The sequence below is a fragment of the Myxine glutinosa genome, unplaced genomic scaffold, assembly GCF_964187855.1.
Source record: "Myxine glutinosa unplaced genomic scaffold, kmMyxGlut1.1 SCAFFOLD_447, whole genome shotgun sequence".
Classification (NCBI taxonomy): domain Eukaryota; kingdom Metazoa; phylum Chordata; class Myxini; order Myxiniformes; family Myxinidae; genus Myxine; species Myxine glutinosa.
The window spans coordinates 21,270-38,915 of NW_027616545.1; the positions used below are offsets into that span (position 1 = coordinate 21,270).

Genomic DNA, 17,646 nt, shown 5'->3' on the forward strand with positions numbered 1-17,646 from the left:
CTCCACTATCCTTTCCACTTCTATTACTTTAATAAATGTGAGTTTTTTTTTCAGTCCCCCTCCTCCCACTAAATATACACCAACTAATGCTAACAAACGGGGCGCCCAGTTTTAATCCCCCTCCGAGGAATGCTGCACAAGTGCACAATTGATGCTTTGCTTTGCCTGCAAAACTCCAGCATGACAGCTTATAGCTGGGTCTGGATTCAAATCCAGTGGGTTGTGTGCATACCTCTAGGAACTAGGCTATCCTGCCAGTCCTTGTTTGCTGGTTGCTAAAGCACATTGTTTACAATTGATTCCTCAAGTACGATTACAAGGAAAGGCAAGGAGAAACAATTTATTTTCTCATTTGCTTCTCAGGCCAGCAGGACCTTTCATCCTCACAGGAAAGTCATACCACATCCGATGTGAACAAGTCTAGGGCACCATGTTTGCTTGTCTGCTGGCCCATAGCTAGCTCTAACTGAGGCCTAAGGTGGGCAGGAACTATGGGCACACCTTCTGCTCATAAATGACGTAGTCATATGTGATGTTTGGTTTTCCCGAATGTAATTTTAATGGGATTTGCCTCTGATCACACTCCCAACGCTGGCTGAGACTCGTGAGATGTGTATTTGTGTGGTTGGAAACAAGGGCCCATGTCTGGGGGGTACTTGTGTTTCTGAAAACTGAGCACCTTATGTTGAAGTTGCATTGATGAATATTCATTGGACTGATTTTCATCCATTGTGCTTCTTTATCCCAGTATGAGATTGGCGATGACCCTTGGCTGCAGGACCAGATGCTGACTCACCTTGGAAACAAAGACTCTTGGGCAGCAGCACAGTGGGCTACACGGTTGGCCGTACCCCCAGAGAGACTTAGTCCATGCATCCGAAGCTACTTGCAGCTGGCCCAGCAGTATCCAGAGTAAGGACAGCAAGGAAGACTACTTTTTTTGCAGAGAGCTAGCCAAAGTTAATTATTCGAGCCATGGCTGGTGCATGAGTATTGTGATGATCTCGTCTGTGTGTTTGTCTATTTGTCGGCAGAATGACTGGACAACGAGTGCACCTAGGATAACCAAATTTGGCACAGAGCTTCATATTGTGAATGTTTTGGAAATGTTAGTCTTTGCGCTCACAAGGAAAAATATATAATTTAATTTCGTACAAGATTGTATTTCCTCACGCTGTGGCGATAGACCGGTGTGTCAACATTAGATAAGCGCATCTGTGTGTTCAATATGAAGCTCCATGCCAAAGTTGGTGATTCTCGATGCTCTTCTTGTTATTCTGCTGAGAAATAGACATAACACAAAGACGTGTTATCACAATTCTCACATGCCGAGCAGACACAGGAAGCACATTGAAAGAGTAAGCAGGAACAAAGAGCTCAACAGACTGGAGTTGGGAGGGAGAGGTGACTTTGACTGGTCAGGTGAACTTTATTCAGATCAACAGCAGCTGTGACCAAGTTGCAGAAACAGCTGACACTAACTAAGGGTAGAAAGGCAAAATCGAAATCCAGAATACATGAGATTGTACAGCAAAAGGTGATAGTTAAAAGAAAAGGTAAGTCGTGGTTGTCATACCTTAACTTGGGTGCCGTCTCCGAAGCCTCGGTGGGGGCGAGGGGGCAGGGGGAAGGAAGGGGGATTAGTGATTTTTATACTGTTCAGAGTGCCGGTGATGTCTTGCCGACTCTTCTTGAAGAATACTGTGGGATATTTAACATCTAATGCTGTTAATTGGAGCATCCAGTTTAATGTTCATCCGAGGGGAGGCACATATTTGATGAATCACACTGCCTGCGAAACACCGAATGGTTCTTGTTCGTGAAATTATCTCCTTTTGATTGACAAACTTCAAAGTTTTGGACCCTGCTGGCGTGTGTGTGTGTGTGTGTGTGTGTGTGTGTGTGTGTGTGTGTGTGTGTGTGTGTGTGTGTGTGTGTGTGTGTGTGTGTGTGTGTGTGTGTGTGTGTGTGTGTGTGTGTGTGTGTGTGTGTGTGTGTGTGTGTGTGTGTGTGTGTGTGTGTGTGTGTGTGTGTGTGTGTGTGGGGGGGGGGGGGGGGGGGAGGAAGGCTAGTGAAGGGGGGAGATGGGGGTGACGTAAGGGTTGTTGCGAGGGCAGCAGGAAGTTGTTTTATTATGAGGGAGTATCGTACTTGCACTTTGATATTCAGTCTGCTTTTGTTTAGATACCAGCAGCTGAAATTTGTAGTGAGTTCTGAATCGATTGAAGGAATGCATGTCTGTGTATGCAGCTCCACTGTCTTTGAGGATACAAATATCAAAGAACAGGAAAGCAGGAGTGACTGCTACCAAATGCCACTGCCATTGGAGAACATCCACATGGTGGATCGGCTTGAATGTCTGGAGAAGTTACTTCCTGAAATACTGCAGGTGGCAAATCAGACTTTATGTATAAGCACATGTTTGTACGTTTTATACATTACTATGTCGGGACAAACACATGTGTGTTTTCGGTCATCTCATCTCATCTGGATTCTCAAAGAGATTAACTTATAAAATGGGTCATGATGTCTGGACGTCTGTCTGGCTGGTCGTCCACCTTCTGTTAATGTCTTGCTATTTTTGCAACTCCTTTCTTATCATCTAGCTAATTGTTCTGAAACTTGACACATGAATACAAGACAGGGCCTGCACAATTGCTCGAGCTTCGATTTTTCGATTTCGGATCATGGGGGCTCCCAGGTGTGCGGGAGGGGGAGGGAGTTATCCCCAAAACTTTGCATCCATACTCGCCCCCTTATTTACCCACCGATTGCTCTGAAACCTGATACAGCCCTTCTTCATGATGGTCCACAGCATCGGCCAGTCTTAGATTTTTCGATTTCATACAGTCGTGGCCAAAATAGGGACATAAATACAGGTTTGTGTGGCAAGGGTGCCCGGAAGGCGTGCATGGTGTTGGTGTCCTGTTTTCTGAGGAGTTTGTAGACAGTGTGGTGAGTGTGACTGGAGTGAGTGAAAGGTTGATGATGGTGAAAATGATGATTGGAAAGCTCTTGGTGAACGTCATCTCGGGATATGCTCCGCAAGTCGGTCGGAGCGATGAAGAGAGGGACAAGTTCTGGTGTGCGATAGAGAAGCTGATGGAAAACGTGAAAGATGAGGAAGTTGTTGTGGTAGGAGGAGACCTAAATGGACATGTGGGAAGGAGTATGGACGGTTTTGAGGGAGTTCATGGGGGTTAGGGATATGGTGTGAGGAATGGAGAAGGTGAAAGGATTTTGGAGTTTGATGGAGCTGTTTTGTTGATTTGTTATACTCAGTTCCAGAAAGAGGATAATAAGCTCGTTACAATGTTACATACACGTCAGGTGGGGTGACGACAACCGTTGACTACCTGATGGTGCGTAGGCAAGATAGGGGGCACCTCCGGGACACAAAGGTGATCCCGAGGGAGGAGGCTGTTTCACAGCACCACTTGGTTGTCTGCGACATAAAGGTGAAAGGTGCGAGAAGAGCTCGGCGGGTGAAGTACCAACCGAGAATGATGGTGTGGAGGTTGAAAGAGGTGACAGTGAGTGGGGCATTAAAAGAGAGGCTGAGTAGGGTAGAGGATCATGTGGTTGAGCTTGAAAGTGGTTGGATGTCAATGAAAGATAGTCTGTTGGGAGCCGTTGGTGAGGTATGTGGATGGACTAAAGGACCACCGAGGTACTCGGAAAAAGGACCACCGAGGTACTCGGAAACATGGTGGTGGGATGATGAAGTTGGAAAGAGGATTGACGAGAAGAGGAAGAAGGTCAAGGAGTGGCAGAAGGCGAAGGGTACGGGGGCAGAAAAGGCAGAACATGAAAGTTATAAGGCAGCCAAGAAGGCTGCAGAGAAAGTGGTAGCAAAGGCACAGGAAGCATGTTGGAAAATGTTCGGAGAACGCTTGGATTCGGAAGAGGGTCAGAGAGCGATATTCAGGATTGCAAAGCAGATAGTGAAAGAGAGGTGCGATGTGATGGGGGTGAGTTGCTTGAAGGATGAAGTGGGACAAATCGTTGTGGACCCAGATGGAATTAAAGGAAGATGGAAGAGATATATGGAAATGCTGTTGAATGCAGATAATGAATGGGATGGCAACATAGAGAGTAACCCAGTTTTAGCACTGGCAGAGAAGATAACTGAGAAGGAAGTTGAGGAAGCGATAAAAGCAATGAATAGTAGAAAAGCAGGAGGGCTGACGGGAGTAGTGGGAGACATGTTGAAGGCAGCGGGAAGTTGGGGCTTGAAGAGAATAACAGAGATCTGTAATCTGGTGGTGAAAGAAGGCTGCATTCCAGTGGATTGGGAACTGAGTAGCCTCGTCCCTCTCTACAAGGGGAAAGGTGATGCTCTGGACTGTGGCTCGTATCAAGCGATAAAGTTATTAGAGCATGGAATGAAGGTATTGGAAAGGGTGTTGGAGAGGAGGATAAGGAAGAAGGTGAAGATCGACGAAATGCAGTTTGGATTTATGCCAGGAAGAGGAATGACAGACATGCTTTTTATTGAAAGCCAGTTGCAGGAGAAGTACATGGAGAAGAGGAAGAAGTTGTTTCTTGGGTTTGTTGATCTGGAGAAAGCATTCGATAGGTTCCACGTGAAGCAGTGACATGGGCATTGAGGAAGTTAGGAGTGGAGGAATGGTTGATCAGAGTAGTGACGGAATGTCCGAGAGAGCACGCACAGCTGTAAGGACGAAGGACGGGAACAGTGGTGGGTTTGAGGTGAAGGTGGGAGTGCATCAGGGGTCGGTACTAAGTCCACTACTATTTGTAGCTGTGATGGAGGTGCTGGCTCGGAATGTAAAGGAGGGTTTACCGTGGGAGTTGTTGTGTGCAGATGATCTGGTGTTGATTGCGGAAAGCATGGATGGACTGAAGGAGAAGATGAACAAGTGGAAGGAATGGTTGGAGACAAAAGGTCTCAAGGTGAATATCAGAAAAACGAAGGTGATGGCAAGTGGTAAAGCATGTGGTGAGGTGGAAAGAACTGGGAAGTGGCCGTGTGCTCTGTGCAGGAAGGGTGTCGGAGTGAACTCCATTCAATGTACAATGTGCGCTGAGTGGGTTCATCAAAAATGTAGTGGTTTGAGAGGGTCATTAACCGGTGTGGCAGCTGCATTCAAGTGTTAGGTGTGCACAGAGGGAGCTGCAGATGGAGGAAATGTTGAGTTGGATCTTGGAGACGGCGTGAAGCTGGAAGGTGTGAAAACATTTTGCTACCGAGGAGACATGCTGAATGGAGAAGGTGGATCAGACTCGGCAACGGTTGCAAGAGTGAGATGTGCATGGAAGAAGTTTCGGGAACTGAGTGGCGTGCTGACGAGGAGGGGAGTGTCGTTGAAGCTGAAGGGAAAGGTGTATGCTGCATGTGTGAGAAGTGTTATGATTTATGGGAGCGAGACATGGGTAATGAATTTAGAGCAGCAACGAAGGCTGGAGAGGGTGGAAATGCGAATGGTTCGGTGGATGTGTGGAGTGTCGTTGAGAGAAAGGAAGACAAATGATGAATTGCGAAAGATGATGGGAATAGAGCCTGTGATGGATGCTGTGAAGAGGAACAGGTTGAGATGGTTTGGTCGGTCATGTGTTGAGGAAGGATGAAAGTGACTGTTTGAGAAGAGTGATGGAAATGAATGTAGAAGGAAGTAGAGGACGGGGAAGACCGAGAAAGACTTGGCTAAAGGTGGTGGAAGAAGAAATGCAGGCAAGGGGGTTAACAAGGGGAGATGCAGAAAATAGGGCAAAATGGAGAAGATTGTCATGGGCCCCGCAAGGCTAACCCCCGCTCTAGCAGGGAAAATGGCCTTAAAATGCCTGTTGTGTTGTTGTATACAGTCGTGGCCAAAAATATTGGCACCCTTGCACTTTTTTCATTTAACTCACAATTTTCTCTAAAAATTAGTTGAAATTGACAAAAGTATTTGGTCTCCACAATTCTTTATTTCACTGTTAATATTACAGAACCTTTGTTTTTGATTCAGAACTTAATATATCCTTTTAAATCAGAAAATAAAAAGAATTGGCATTGACAAAATTATTGACACCCTCTACTTCATTTTTGGTAGCACACAGCGTTTGGACAAAATAACTGTAGTCAAGCGCTTCCTGTAGCCATGAATGAGCTTCCTACACCTCTCTACTGGCAGTTCGGCCCACTCTTCTTGTGCAAACTGCTCCATTCCTCCCAGATTTGAAGAATGCCTTCTCCCAACTGCTGTTTTCAGATCTCTCTGTCGGTGTTCAATGGGATTTAGATCTGGACTCATTGCTGGCCACTTCAGAACAGTCAAGTGTTTTGTCTTAAACCATTCCTGGGTGCTTTTTGAAGTGTGCCTGGGGTCATTGTCCTACTGCAAGATCCATGACCTTCGACGTAGACCCAGCTTTCTGACACTGGGTTGAACATTGCGCTCCAAAATGCCTTGGTATCTCCTGATTTCATGATTCCATGCACATTCAAGGCACCCAGTGCCAGAGGCAGCACAGCAACCCCAAAACATCACTGAACCTCCTCGTCCAGAATGACTCCTTTTCTCCATTCAAACTGGTTGAATGAGTGATTTTGTTATATATATATATGGCAGGCACCTGCAATTCACCACAGGTGAGTTCAATTCCAAAGTAAAGGAGAATCACCTGCTTGAAATGTAATTGTGTTGAATTGGGGGCACGACAGCCTGGTAACCTTCAATGCAAAGGAAACTAAATTGTTGTCCATATCACGTTCTAGAAACAGGTTTTTCCCTTCTGTATACAAGGGGTCTTCAACCTTAACAGAATCATGTGAGCTTCGGCTTCTTGGTGTGGACATCTCCTCTAACCCCCGTTGGGAAAAGTACATTTCTGGTATTGCCAAGAGTGCTTTTAAGCGAGTTGGTTGTCTTTTTCGAGCACTGAGGTATTTATTTCCTGAGGCCGTTTTGTACCTGTATACGGCATCTATACGTCCCTTCATGGAGTACTGTTGCTCTATTTGGGCTGGAACACCGGCCTGCCACTTATCTTTACTTGATAGGCTCCAGAAACGCATTGTCAACTTGGTTGGTGTGGAGATGTGTTCAACTCTTCAACCGCTCTCTCACTGTAGGTCGATTGTCGCTCTTTGTTTGTTTTGCAGATATTTTCATGGCAAATGTTCTGTTGGAGTTTCTAACTTGGTTCCTCCCATACGAGTGTTTGGATGTAGGACTCGGTTTGCCATTTCTGCACACCCATACACTATCGCCGATCCAAGATGCAGAATGAAAGGCTATTCAGATAGTTTTATCCCTCGTGCTCTCACTCTGGAATTCACTACCTGTAACATGCTTCTCATTATCCTACTACATATTTGAGGTTTAATTGCATTTTACCCAACCTCTACTACTACCTGTATAGCCTGGTGTTGGCTTAGTGGTTAGGGTGCCGGCTCGGGATCCTAGGATCCTGGGTTCGAATCCCGGTTGATCGCTGAATTAACACCAGGGGGGTTGACTCAGCCTGTCATCCTTCCGAGGTCGGCAAATGGAGCACCAGTTCACTGGTAATTCCCTGTGTGTTGCAAGAGTCGATTAACAGGGTTGGTGGCAGGAAGGGCATCCGGCCGTAAAACATTGCTTCAAAAAGGGGACCATGGTGCCCGAAAAAGGCCAACCCCTGCTCTGCAGGGAAAAATGGCCTCTAAAGGTGGTTCTTCTTCTACAACTACCTGTGTCTTGGATGTTTACTTATTATTTATTTATTTATTTTTATTTTGTTTTGATTTATCCTTATAATGTTTCTAACCTTCTCTTGGCCTCTTACCGAGAGTGGCTGCATGCCTTGTCTGGGGTGATATCCATAAAAAATACAAAATAAAATTATTTATAACAACTTCTAAAAGGTGCCAATAATATTGTCCGGGCCATTTTAGGATTTCTGTGCGGAATAAGCTAAGGTTTAGTAATTTCCTCAGCTTTTCTTTTTTTTGTTCCACTGCAAATCAAAGAAATACAAATGTGGATACCAAAATATATTTTTTATTTCAACAATTTTCTGGAATAAAGGTGCATTATTTGAAAAATGTGCAAGGGTGGCAAAATTTTTGGCCAAGACTATCGGGCAGAGGTGGGGTTCCTCCCCAAATCAGCAGAGGTCCGAAATGACCATCAGCGAACTCAGGGCTATTTATTGTCGTAAATATTTGATTTGGGATGAATATATATATATATTTTTTATTCATTGGAAATCTAATTTGATTTCATGGCACTTTTCTATATATATACCGTTACGTAATGATATGGAAATACAAAGGAGGTATGAATCATTGTAACCTCTGTCCCGCCCCTTCCCCCACCCCCTCTTCCTTTCCTCTTTCCACATCTGGAAAGAAGAAGTGAATGTACCGATTACCTCTAACAGCTGTCTCCAGTAAGCTTTGGTCATTACTTCAAACACAAAAAGATAACGCAATAAAATTCGTAACACTAACTTAAAATTGTGTTTTATACCTCTCCCACCCCCTTTCCCCCCCACCCCCCTTCCCATGCCTTCTCCCCCCCAAGCCCTCTCCCTCCCACAGATCTCCCGATGTCCCTGTTCTCTGCTGTTGTACTTGATCGCTTCCCTCTCTCCCCCCATCTTGTCTCCCGCTGCCTTTATTATATGTTTTTTATGTGTCCGTTTTTTTTTTGTGATTCATGTTAGCTATTACACGAGCCTCGATCTTGTATACAAAAGCCCCCCAAAAAACACTATACGCAAGCACTATATGTATCAAAGTAGGTTTTACAATTGAACAATTTTCATTTAATAACTTTATTCCCAAACCCATGGCCAAATAATGTATGAAACCCAAATTGGAGCTTACTGATGCTCTCACAAGGCTCATGTTTTTCAGGAGCATGGTCTACACTCTACAGTGAGACTTCCTGGAACAAGATCTGTAACAGATAAACTCACCTTTCCCACAGACCTCAAAATGTTCTTTTTAATCCAGAAATCCACTCAGGTCTCGACTTCCTTCTGTTTAATTTAACTGTACTGACCAGATACAGATGAGTGATCCCCCAATGATGGTACAATGATTAAGAATGATTTTTTTCCCATCGACTGGGATTTGTATTTGCCTGAAATACTTCTGAACATTTTTGTTCAGACGGGAGAAGCGAATAATAATTGTCAATAATAATTGTTATTCTTTAATCTGACTAATGGCCCTCCATTGATATTGCTTCTATATGTCTTAATATTTTCTGCTTCCCCCATATTTTCTATCAGCCTGGATCCGTACTTGGCCTTGACATGGAGTGGCGGCCTTCTTTCTCAGCGCTGGTCCAATCACGCGTCTCACTGCTGCAGATTGCGCATTGCCAGGCCGTCTACCTCATTGACATGCTTGCTTTGACAAGCCAGGATGAGGCGGCGATAGTTGTGGGCCCGTCAGGCACGACCGGTCATCTGGCTAGTGAGATTCAAGGTGCCGTGACGTCGGACTGCACAGTGCCTCATGATTTCCGTGCAGAAAAGATGGAAAGCGGAAAGGATAAAGCATCAATGGCCTCACCGCTGCTAACTTTTTTGCAGAGGATATTTTCCAGCACCGATGTGCTTAAACTTGGTACGTTGTGTCAGTGTCAATCAAATCTGTGCTGTTACTTTCAGGCCTACTTTCATTTTTCAGGTCAATCCTTGATGCAATGGCTCAAACATACCACAAGTCAGAGTTAAGTGTTTTGGCAATGATAACAGTGCACAGTGCTCGCTCTGAATGCTTTTCTCAAAAATAGGGTTTCAAACCAGAATGAGGGAATTTTCAGATTTTCATGTGAAATATCCTATTCACTTACAGGCTACAGCTTGAGTGGAGATTTAAAGAACCTGACGAGAGCTTACCCATTTTTGGCACCAGCATTAAAGAACTTGGAGCGTCTTCTTGATCTAGAGCTGCTTCACAAACAGGCATGAATGGGTTGGAAGTTGTGATGGAAGGGGCCTGTGTGACTCTAGGTTGGGAATGAGAAATATTTGATGTTTCTTTGTATTGCCACACAAATGCTTCTCCACTAGAAGCTGCACTACCTTTTATTGCTGCAAAGTAGTCTTCATCTTTAAAAAAAATCGAATCTATGGGACCGCCTTGTTTTCTTTTTTTTTCTTTTTTAAAATCTTTTTAATATTTTCAATCTGTTCACCATTTCAGATCGGACCCAATCAACAAGCATGATCTTTTTCTCTCCTCGTTACCCCACCCCTGTCCCTCCTCCTTCCAAATTTCTAGTTTTCCCTTCTGAGAGTTTCCTTCTGTATCCATCTTGTCCACCCTATGCATCACCTTGTCCACCCTATATATCACCTTGTCCACCCTCTGCATCATCTTGTCCACCCTCTGCATCATCTTGTCCACCCTATGCATCATCTTGTCCACCCTATGCATCATCTTCTCCACCCTATGCATCATCTTGTCCACCCTATGCATCATCTTGTCCACCCTATGCATCATCTTGTCCACCCTATGCATCATCTTGTCCACCCTATGCATCATCTTGTCCACCCTATGCATCATCATGTCCACCCTATGCATCATCTTGTCCACCCTATGCATCATCTTGTCCACCCTATGCATCATCTTGTCCACCCTATGCATCATCTTGTCCACCCTATGCATCATCTTGTCCACCCTATGCATCATCTTGTCCACCCTATGCATCATCTTGTCCACCCTATGCATCATCTTGTCCACCCTATGCATCATCTTGTCCACCCTATGCATCATCTTGTCCACCCTATGCATCATCTTGTCCATCCTATGCATCCTCCCCTACCCCTCATTCCCCCCCCCCACACCCATTGTTTGTCCACGTTTGTCTCTGTCTTGGCCTTCAACTCTGCTGTTTCCCCCTTCTCTCAACTGTTCCTTTTGTCCTGTTGCGTCCTGATCTCTTCAGTGTACTAATTTTAGCTCTTCCATGAGCCTCGACTCTGTATACCAAACAATAACTCTACCAAACAATAACTCTACCAAACACGAACTCTGAATAACACTAACTCTTTCCCTCTCTCCCTCTCACTCTCCCCCTCTCACTCTCTCCCTCGCACTCTCTCCCTCTCACTCACCTCCTCTCTCTCCCTCTCCTATCTCTCTCTCCCATTCTCCTGTCTCCCTCAATCTCCTCTCTCCCCAACTTCCCTATCTCTCCCCTGCTCTTCTCTCTCCCTACTCCCCTCTCTCTCCCCTCTCCTTTCCCCACCATCTCCCCACCATCTCCCCACCATCTCCCCACCATCTCCCCTCCATCTCCCCTCCATCTCCCCTCCATCTCCCCTCCATCTCCCCTCCATCTCACCTCCATCTCACCTCCATCTCACCTCCATCTCACCTCCATCTCACAAACTTCTCCCTCCCCCACTCCAATCTCCCCCCCCCCATTACCCACTTCCCCCTCTCTCTATCTGTCCATGCTCTATCCTTTTGAGCAAAAGCTCTAACTGTTGATGAATTACATAATGTAATTCACCGATAATTAAGTCTAAGCTTATTTTGGACCTCTTTGAAGTTCATTATTAAAAAAAAAAAAATTATGCAAGGTCTGTGGCTTGTAATGGAGCTCACACACACACACACACACACACACACACACACACACACACACACACACACACACACACACACACACACACACACACACACACACACACACACACACACACACACACTTAAAACAGCCACTGAGCTTGGGGGAAGTGCCGGAAGGACAATGTTGGGATTCTTAACGCTCACCAACTAATGTTGGTAGGTGGGACACCCATTTTAATGTCCATCGGAGGAACCGCATGCACATTGATGATTCACCCAGTCTGTGAAACACCGGAATGAGGGTTTATACAGTAACTGGGCCGAGATTCAAACCCAGGCTCGACAGCTTGGAGGCAGTGTGCGTACCTCCAGAGTCTAGGCCATCCTGACTACCAAGGTCTTATCGTAATGCATTGCTCATAAACAAAGTGCAATTCCATGTTGTATTGATACGTTTTAAATGTATCTCGTTTGGTATCATACATTTCTTCTGGTTGCATGTTGGGCTTTGCCTGCGTGCGGAGGTTCTCACAAGGGAAAAAGGCTGCTGGAAACGCGAGACATCCGAACATACGAACATTCAAATGCATGGACAGACACCACGCTTCACATTTTAAATAATAGATATGCCATCTTCTGTTTCCATATTTTTAAAAACTTTGTTCGGACTTTTTTCTCTCTGTACAAGATTGAGGCTTACGGAATACAAAGGTGACAGAGTAAAAAGGCAAAGGACTGACAGTGGAACACTTGGACAATAGTTGGACATGATAAGTAAGGGTATGAATAAGCAGGAGAAGAGAAGGAGAAAAAAAGAGATGTGGAAACACAGTATGAATGAATGATCGTTTTAAGGCCATTTTCCCCGAGCGGGGGTTAGCCTGTGAACACAGTATCATGCAGGTAATTAATTGTAGGGTTAATGGAGATAGAAACGACTGTGAACATGGAAAAAAAAAAAAAAGGCCACTGACTTCCTTGCGATGTGAGACAAACAAGCCTTGTTCATCGGCCCCATCGCAGGAGAGGCCAATAATGTTGACAGATTTAGATGCTACAGATTCCAGGAGAGACAGGTGTGATGTTGGCTGATCCACCAATCGGAGAGAGCAGTTCTCTTGGACTATGGACAAAGGCCTTGTAGACTGAGTAGCTTTGATTTTTCACGTATTACTTCGATCGACAGAGGATGCCCATTCTGTGGCTAACTTTGTGAAGTGGTTAGCTCTTTGCATTCTAGTCTTGGATTTTTTGCAGTGCAATAAGTTGAAGCAATGAAAATATGGCATACCCTGTTCTATCAAATGACACCAATTGTGTACACATTTATATTGAATTTTTTTTAAATGTTTTATATAAAATGCCCTGCCCCTTATACCACCTTATCAACATGTTCTACAGCTCTTGGACCTTGGATTGTCACTGGAGATCCCATCCAGCACCTTCGATGGTTCTGTGCAAGCCGAGAACTGGGAGTACGATTTGGCCACAGAGCCATCCTGCCCATCTCTAAAAACCAGATCGGTGTGTCGGGCAGATGAACGTGGCCTGAGCTCCCTCGTGTGCCAAACTTTAGGATGGCCATTGGACAAGCGGCAACAGCTATCTAACTGGGAGCAACGGCCACTCACGACTGCACAAAAGGCTTACGCAGGTAGGCCAACACTAGTGGACTTTCATTGTTCACGTGAGTGCTTCTCTTGGTGAATTTGGATAAATAATGCAAATTATTTAGATAATAATATACAATCCTTTCTTGTGTATGTCTTAGCGGCAGATGCGTACTGTTTACTGGAGGTCTACAAGTCATTGATGGAAAAGGCAGCTTCAGCTGGGCTAAATATGAATGTGGAGTTGTGCAAGCTTGGACAAAAGTCAACCAAAACCTTAAAGAATGACAACTCCATTACTCATAAGAAAACGGTCTCAGGTGATCGATGTCAGGAGGTGAGATACAATTCCAGCTTTCTTTACTTTGCTTTGTCTGCAAGATGTTGTTTTGAAATTTGAATGTTTCGTTCCAAATAACAAGATGTTTTGTTTCTGTGGCTAACACAACACCAAGCTCTTAATTTGGAATTTTACATAATCCATTATCCGGTGTATTCAGATTAAAATAGCAGGTCATGTTCCTTTTTTAATGTATCTCTGCATCTATCTATAACTAGCAAAAGTACCCGTCTACAGTGATGGGAAAAGCTAGCAATGGTGGTGGCGAGAATAATAACAGAGGATGACAGTCAGGCAGTTGTCCCGGGAAATTCAGTCCATCCTGTGATGCTGAGTCAGCGACTAGCTTTAGAGGTCAACTTTGAAATGTGGTTTGCCCAAGAAGGATCATGGCTAAGAGCGAGATCCAAGAGACCCAACCAAACATCTTTGAGAGAGTTGTTAAGAAAGTAGATAAGTGAGAAAGTAGAGTTAAGTTAGAAAATCACAACAATCCACTATAATATTCTCTGCCAGTCGCTCTAAAACTCAGTCCATCCAGGGCGGAGCTCCGCCTACTGGCCTGACTCCACCCACAATTGTAACCTGAAAAAACAAAATCAAATCCTATGTCTGCTATTTTGGTGGAAACTTGTATGTCTCAGGCTTCAGGCCTAGGACATTAGGTTTCAGGCCTCTGGTGTATATTTGGAAGACTGAACAACACATCTATCATAAAAGAAAGTTAGGTTTTGATTACAACCCATGCAGAGGAAAGAAAGGTATGGTTTTGATTACAACCCATGCAGAGGAAAGAAAGGTATGGTTTTGATTACAACACGTGCAGAGGAAATGAGGTATAATCGTCATCATCATTATCATTATCATCATCGTTTTACCACCGTTTTCATGCTTGCATACAGTGTAAGCCATGATTCACCTCATGGCTGCTTCACCAAAAAGCATATTTGAGACATGTTTCTTTTGGCCGGAGGCCCTTCTGACGCCACCACAGAATCAACTGTGGACCTAGCCTTTGTCTAAAGCGATGTACCCTGCAAGGCAGCAGCAGGGGGATGGATTTCAATGAGAGTTTCATTCTCCGAGGTAATGCATGTTATTTTTGGGAGCGATTGAGGAAGCAGTTTATTACCGATACACCACCCAAACAAACATATCATACACTCAAGAGGACTTCTGAGTTCATGTACACTAACATACAAGACCTGTCGCTTCGCTGATGGGAATACCAATCTTTGCTGTGATGGCTAATTGATGGGGCAATAACAAAAAAACTATTCCTTGGAGATCTTGCCCTCTGTGCAAGGATTAGCAGTCAGTTGCAAGTTGGCGTTTGCAGTTTCGCCATGTTTGTCCATTTCCCCACACACAAACCCTTTTTTTTTCTATCTCCTTTTCTTCATAAACCTTTCTGCGATTTCCATGAATCTACCGTCGTTTATTTCATTGAAATCGTTTTATCCGTTCTCAAGTTGTAACACGGCAAACAGAGAAATAGACAGACAGACAGACTTTATATAGATCCTTTTATAATATAGATTTGAAAACAACATGTCGTCTATCATGAAAGAAAGGTACGCTTTGATTACAACCCATGCAGAGGAAAGGAGGTAGTCATGATTAATATTTGAAATATTTAAGAAAAAAACTCTAACCTGTCCTTTTGATGGCCTTTTTTGCAAAACGCCGGCGAAAAAAATTGAAGGTTGTATGTAATTTCGGTTTTCGTCTGCGTTTTCAAGGGTTCCCCACATTTGTATTTGCCTTTGATGCCTGCAGCACTTGTTGAAGACATAACAATAAAAAGGATGTTATTGGGTTTGGATTTTTTTTCATCAGCCAATGAACTGTTAGAATGAATGTTAGAATGTCCATGAACTATTCCCATATGAATGAGGGGTAGGAGAGAAGAAACTTGCTTGAATGTCATGCATATCATTTCAAAATATTTTGAATTGCCATTGAAATATGTTTGTCATGACATAATCGCTTATAATAAGTTGACTTCGGAATTCTCTCCAGAAACCCCCACAGGTTCCAGGTCCCTTGTCCTCTGTCCCAGAGTCCAAGTTGCCCAAAGATATGGCTGTGGTTTGCGACAACATGCTGCAGGGGCTCGGCCGTTACCTTCGCTGTCTGGGTATCGATGTGCGTATCATGGAGAATGAGGAGGATCACCGGGCTGCGGCCGAGGTGAGGCTACTCCGCATTCTAGGCATTACGGGTTCTATTACATGAGTCTATCAGAGATCACAGGAAAGAGGTATCGAGGAAAGCTTCCGTTTAAGATAGTAATTTCGATACTGAGTAGCACTGGTGGGCCCAAAAGGCCCTTGGTGGATCTTAGATTGTGGGAGATTGTACAAATGGGTTTTGAGGAGTCACTCACCAAGTCAATAAGCTAATGCCGCCAGAGACCTAATTACAGTTGTTTACATTTCCTGTGCTAATTGATGTTTAGGCTGTGAGCAGTCATTAAAATGCATTTCCCTGGCAATCATCTGTCGTTGGGAACTCTTCGCAGCTTGATGTGGTTCATGGAAACGAACTGAATTTTGACTGATATTGACGTATTGATATTGATAAAAAGGTTGAGTAATTTTTTTGAAAGAAATGCAAGATTATTTTTTTTGCAATTGTGCAATCCTACTATATTAAATAAGGCAATTATCTGTATGAAATCATAGAAAAATAAAAAAGAACGGGGCTAGCCTGAGTAGTACCAAGTGTCATGTCATGGGCTCAACCCCATCCTTTTGTTGGGGGTGGGGGGCGGGAGGGGGGGGGAAGGGAAGGGGATTGTGGGATTGGAGCTGACTTACGTTTTCTGTCCGATCTCCCCCAAATTTTCCAATTTTCCATAATTTTCCATCCAATCTTCCCCAAACCCAGGGTCATTGGCACACACACACAGACACACATCCTTCCCTTCCCCCAATTAAATTAAATTAAATTCATGGTTTTATTATTAAATCATCGCAGCCAGAAGCTGAATTGGGAATGATTTACAATATCAAATGAAAATCAAGATAATGAAAAAAATAGATTGCAATGACTATAATAACATCTACAAATAAATAAAATGAATAGAAAAGTACTACACTACAAGTACATATGCAGGCATGTATAACATATAACATGGATAACATGTATGGCATGTATAACATGTATAACACAACATGTGAAAAATAAGGATCATTTAGGAATCTTCGGGTTCACACATTGTTTTAAAATGGACACATTGTTAAAATGGCTTAAATAATAATTACCAAGATAGAAAATGTAGTAAAAATATAAAACTTAGTGATAGATAAACAGGTGGATCTATTATTAAAAAGTATACACATGCTGTATTATAAAACATACATGATTTGATAACACAGGTTAAGATATTAATAGCAATCTTAGTAAAAATGAATCAAATAAGTATAAAGTTATTGCACCTAACGTATGATTAAACAATATCTTATTATTGAAAAGGTCATGCATATCATATCTGTGTATGGAAGAAGGAGCTATCAAGCTTAAGCATTTGATGTGAATAAAATGGTGCACTCACTTTCATTTATTAAACATCTACCGAATAGATTGCAACAACAACCACGTAAATGTTTGCAAACACTTGTGCAGGAATCCCGTACATTTGATAAAATCCTTGATTGAGTCAAAAGCGGTAATGGTTGGCCTGTTTGCTATTCCCATTTGAGACCATGACTCGTGATCCTCGGATCCCATGGTCAAGTCTCGTATATATTGTCCATTTTATACAGATTGGAATTCCTTTTTATGTTTACTGAACAGCACCACTTGGTTGTCTGCGACATAAGGGTGAAAGGTGCGAGGAGAGCTCGGCGGGTGAAGTACCAACCGAGAATGAAGGCGTGGAGGTTGAAAGAGGTGACAGTAAGGGAGGCATTAAAAGAGAGGTTGAGTAGGGTCGAGGATGATGTGGTTGAGCTTGAAAGTGGTTGGATATCAATGAAAGATCGTCTGTTGGGCCGTTGGTGAGGTATGTGGATGGACAAAAGGACCAACGAGGCACTCGGAAACATGGTGGTGGGATGATGAAGTTGGAAAGAAGATTGACAAGAAGAGGAAGGACTTCAAGGAGTGGCAGAAGGCGAAGGTACGGGGGCAGAAAAGGCAGAGCATGAAAGTTATAAGGCAGCCAA

The 17,646-nt window shown here is 43.7% G+C and overlaps 1 protein-coding gene across 1 annotated transcript in view; it reads left to right on the plus strand.

The window, feature by feature from the left end:
- Window positions 1-666: 666 nt before the first annotated feature.
- The window catches only part of LOC137432406 (exonuclease mut-7 homolog), an 85,506-nt gene continuing 68,526 nt past the window's right edge, over window positions 667-17,646 (plus strand). Inside the window, exons 1-7 of the mRNA XM_078768777.1 lie at window positions 667-912; window positions 2,251-2,389; window positions 9,229-9,568; window positions 9,800-9,909; window positions 12,926-13,178; window positions 13,296-13,471; window positions 15,497-15,667. Of these exons, the coding sequence (XP_078624903.1) occupies window positions 785-912; window positions 2,251-2,389; window positions 9,229-9,568; window positions 9,800-9,909; window positions 12,926-13,178; window positions 13,296-13,471; window positions 15,497-15,667 (1,317 nt within the window). The 5' untranslated portion in view covers window positions 667-784. The remainder of the gene's footprint in view (window positions 913-2,250; window positions 2,390-9,228; window positions 9,569-9,799; window positions 9,910-12,925; window positions 13,179-13,295; window positions 13,472-15,496; window positions 15,668-17,646) is intronic.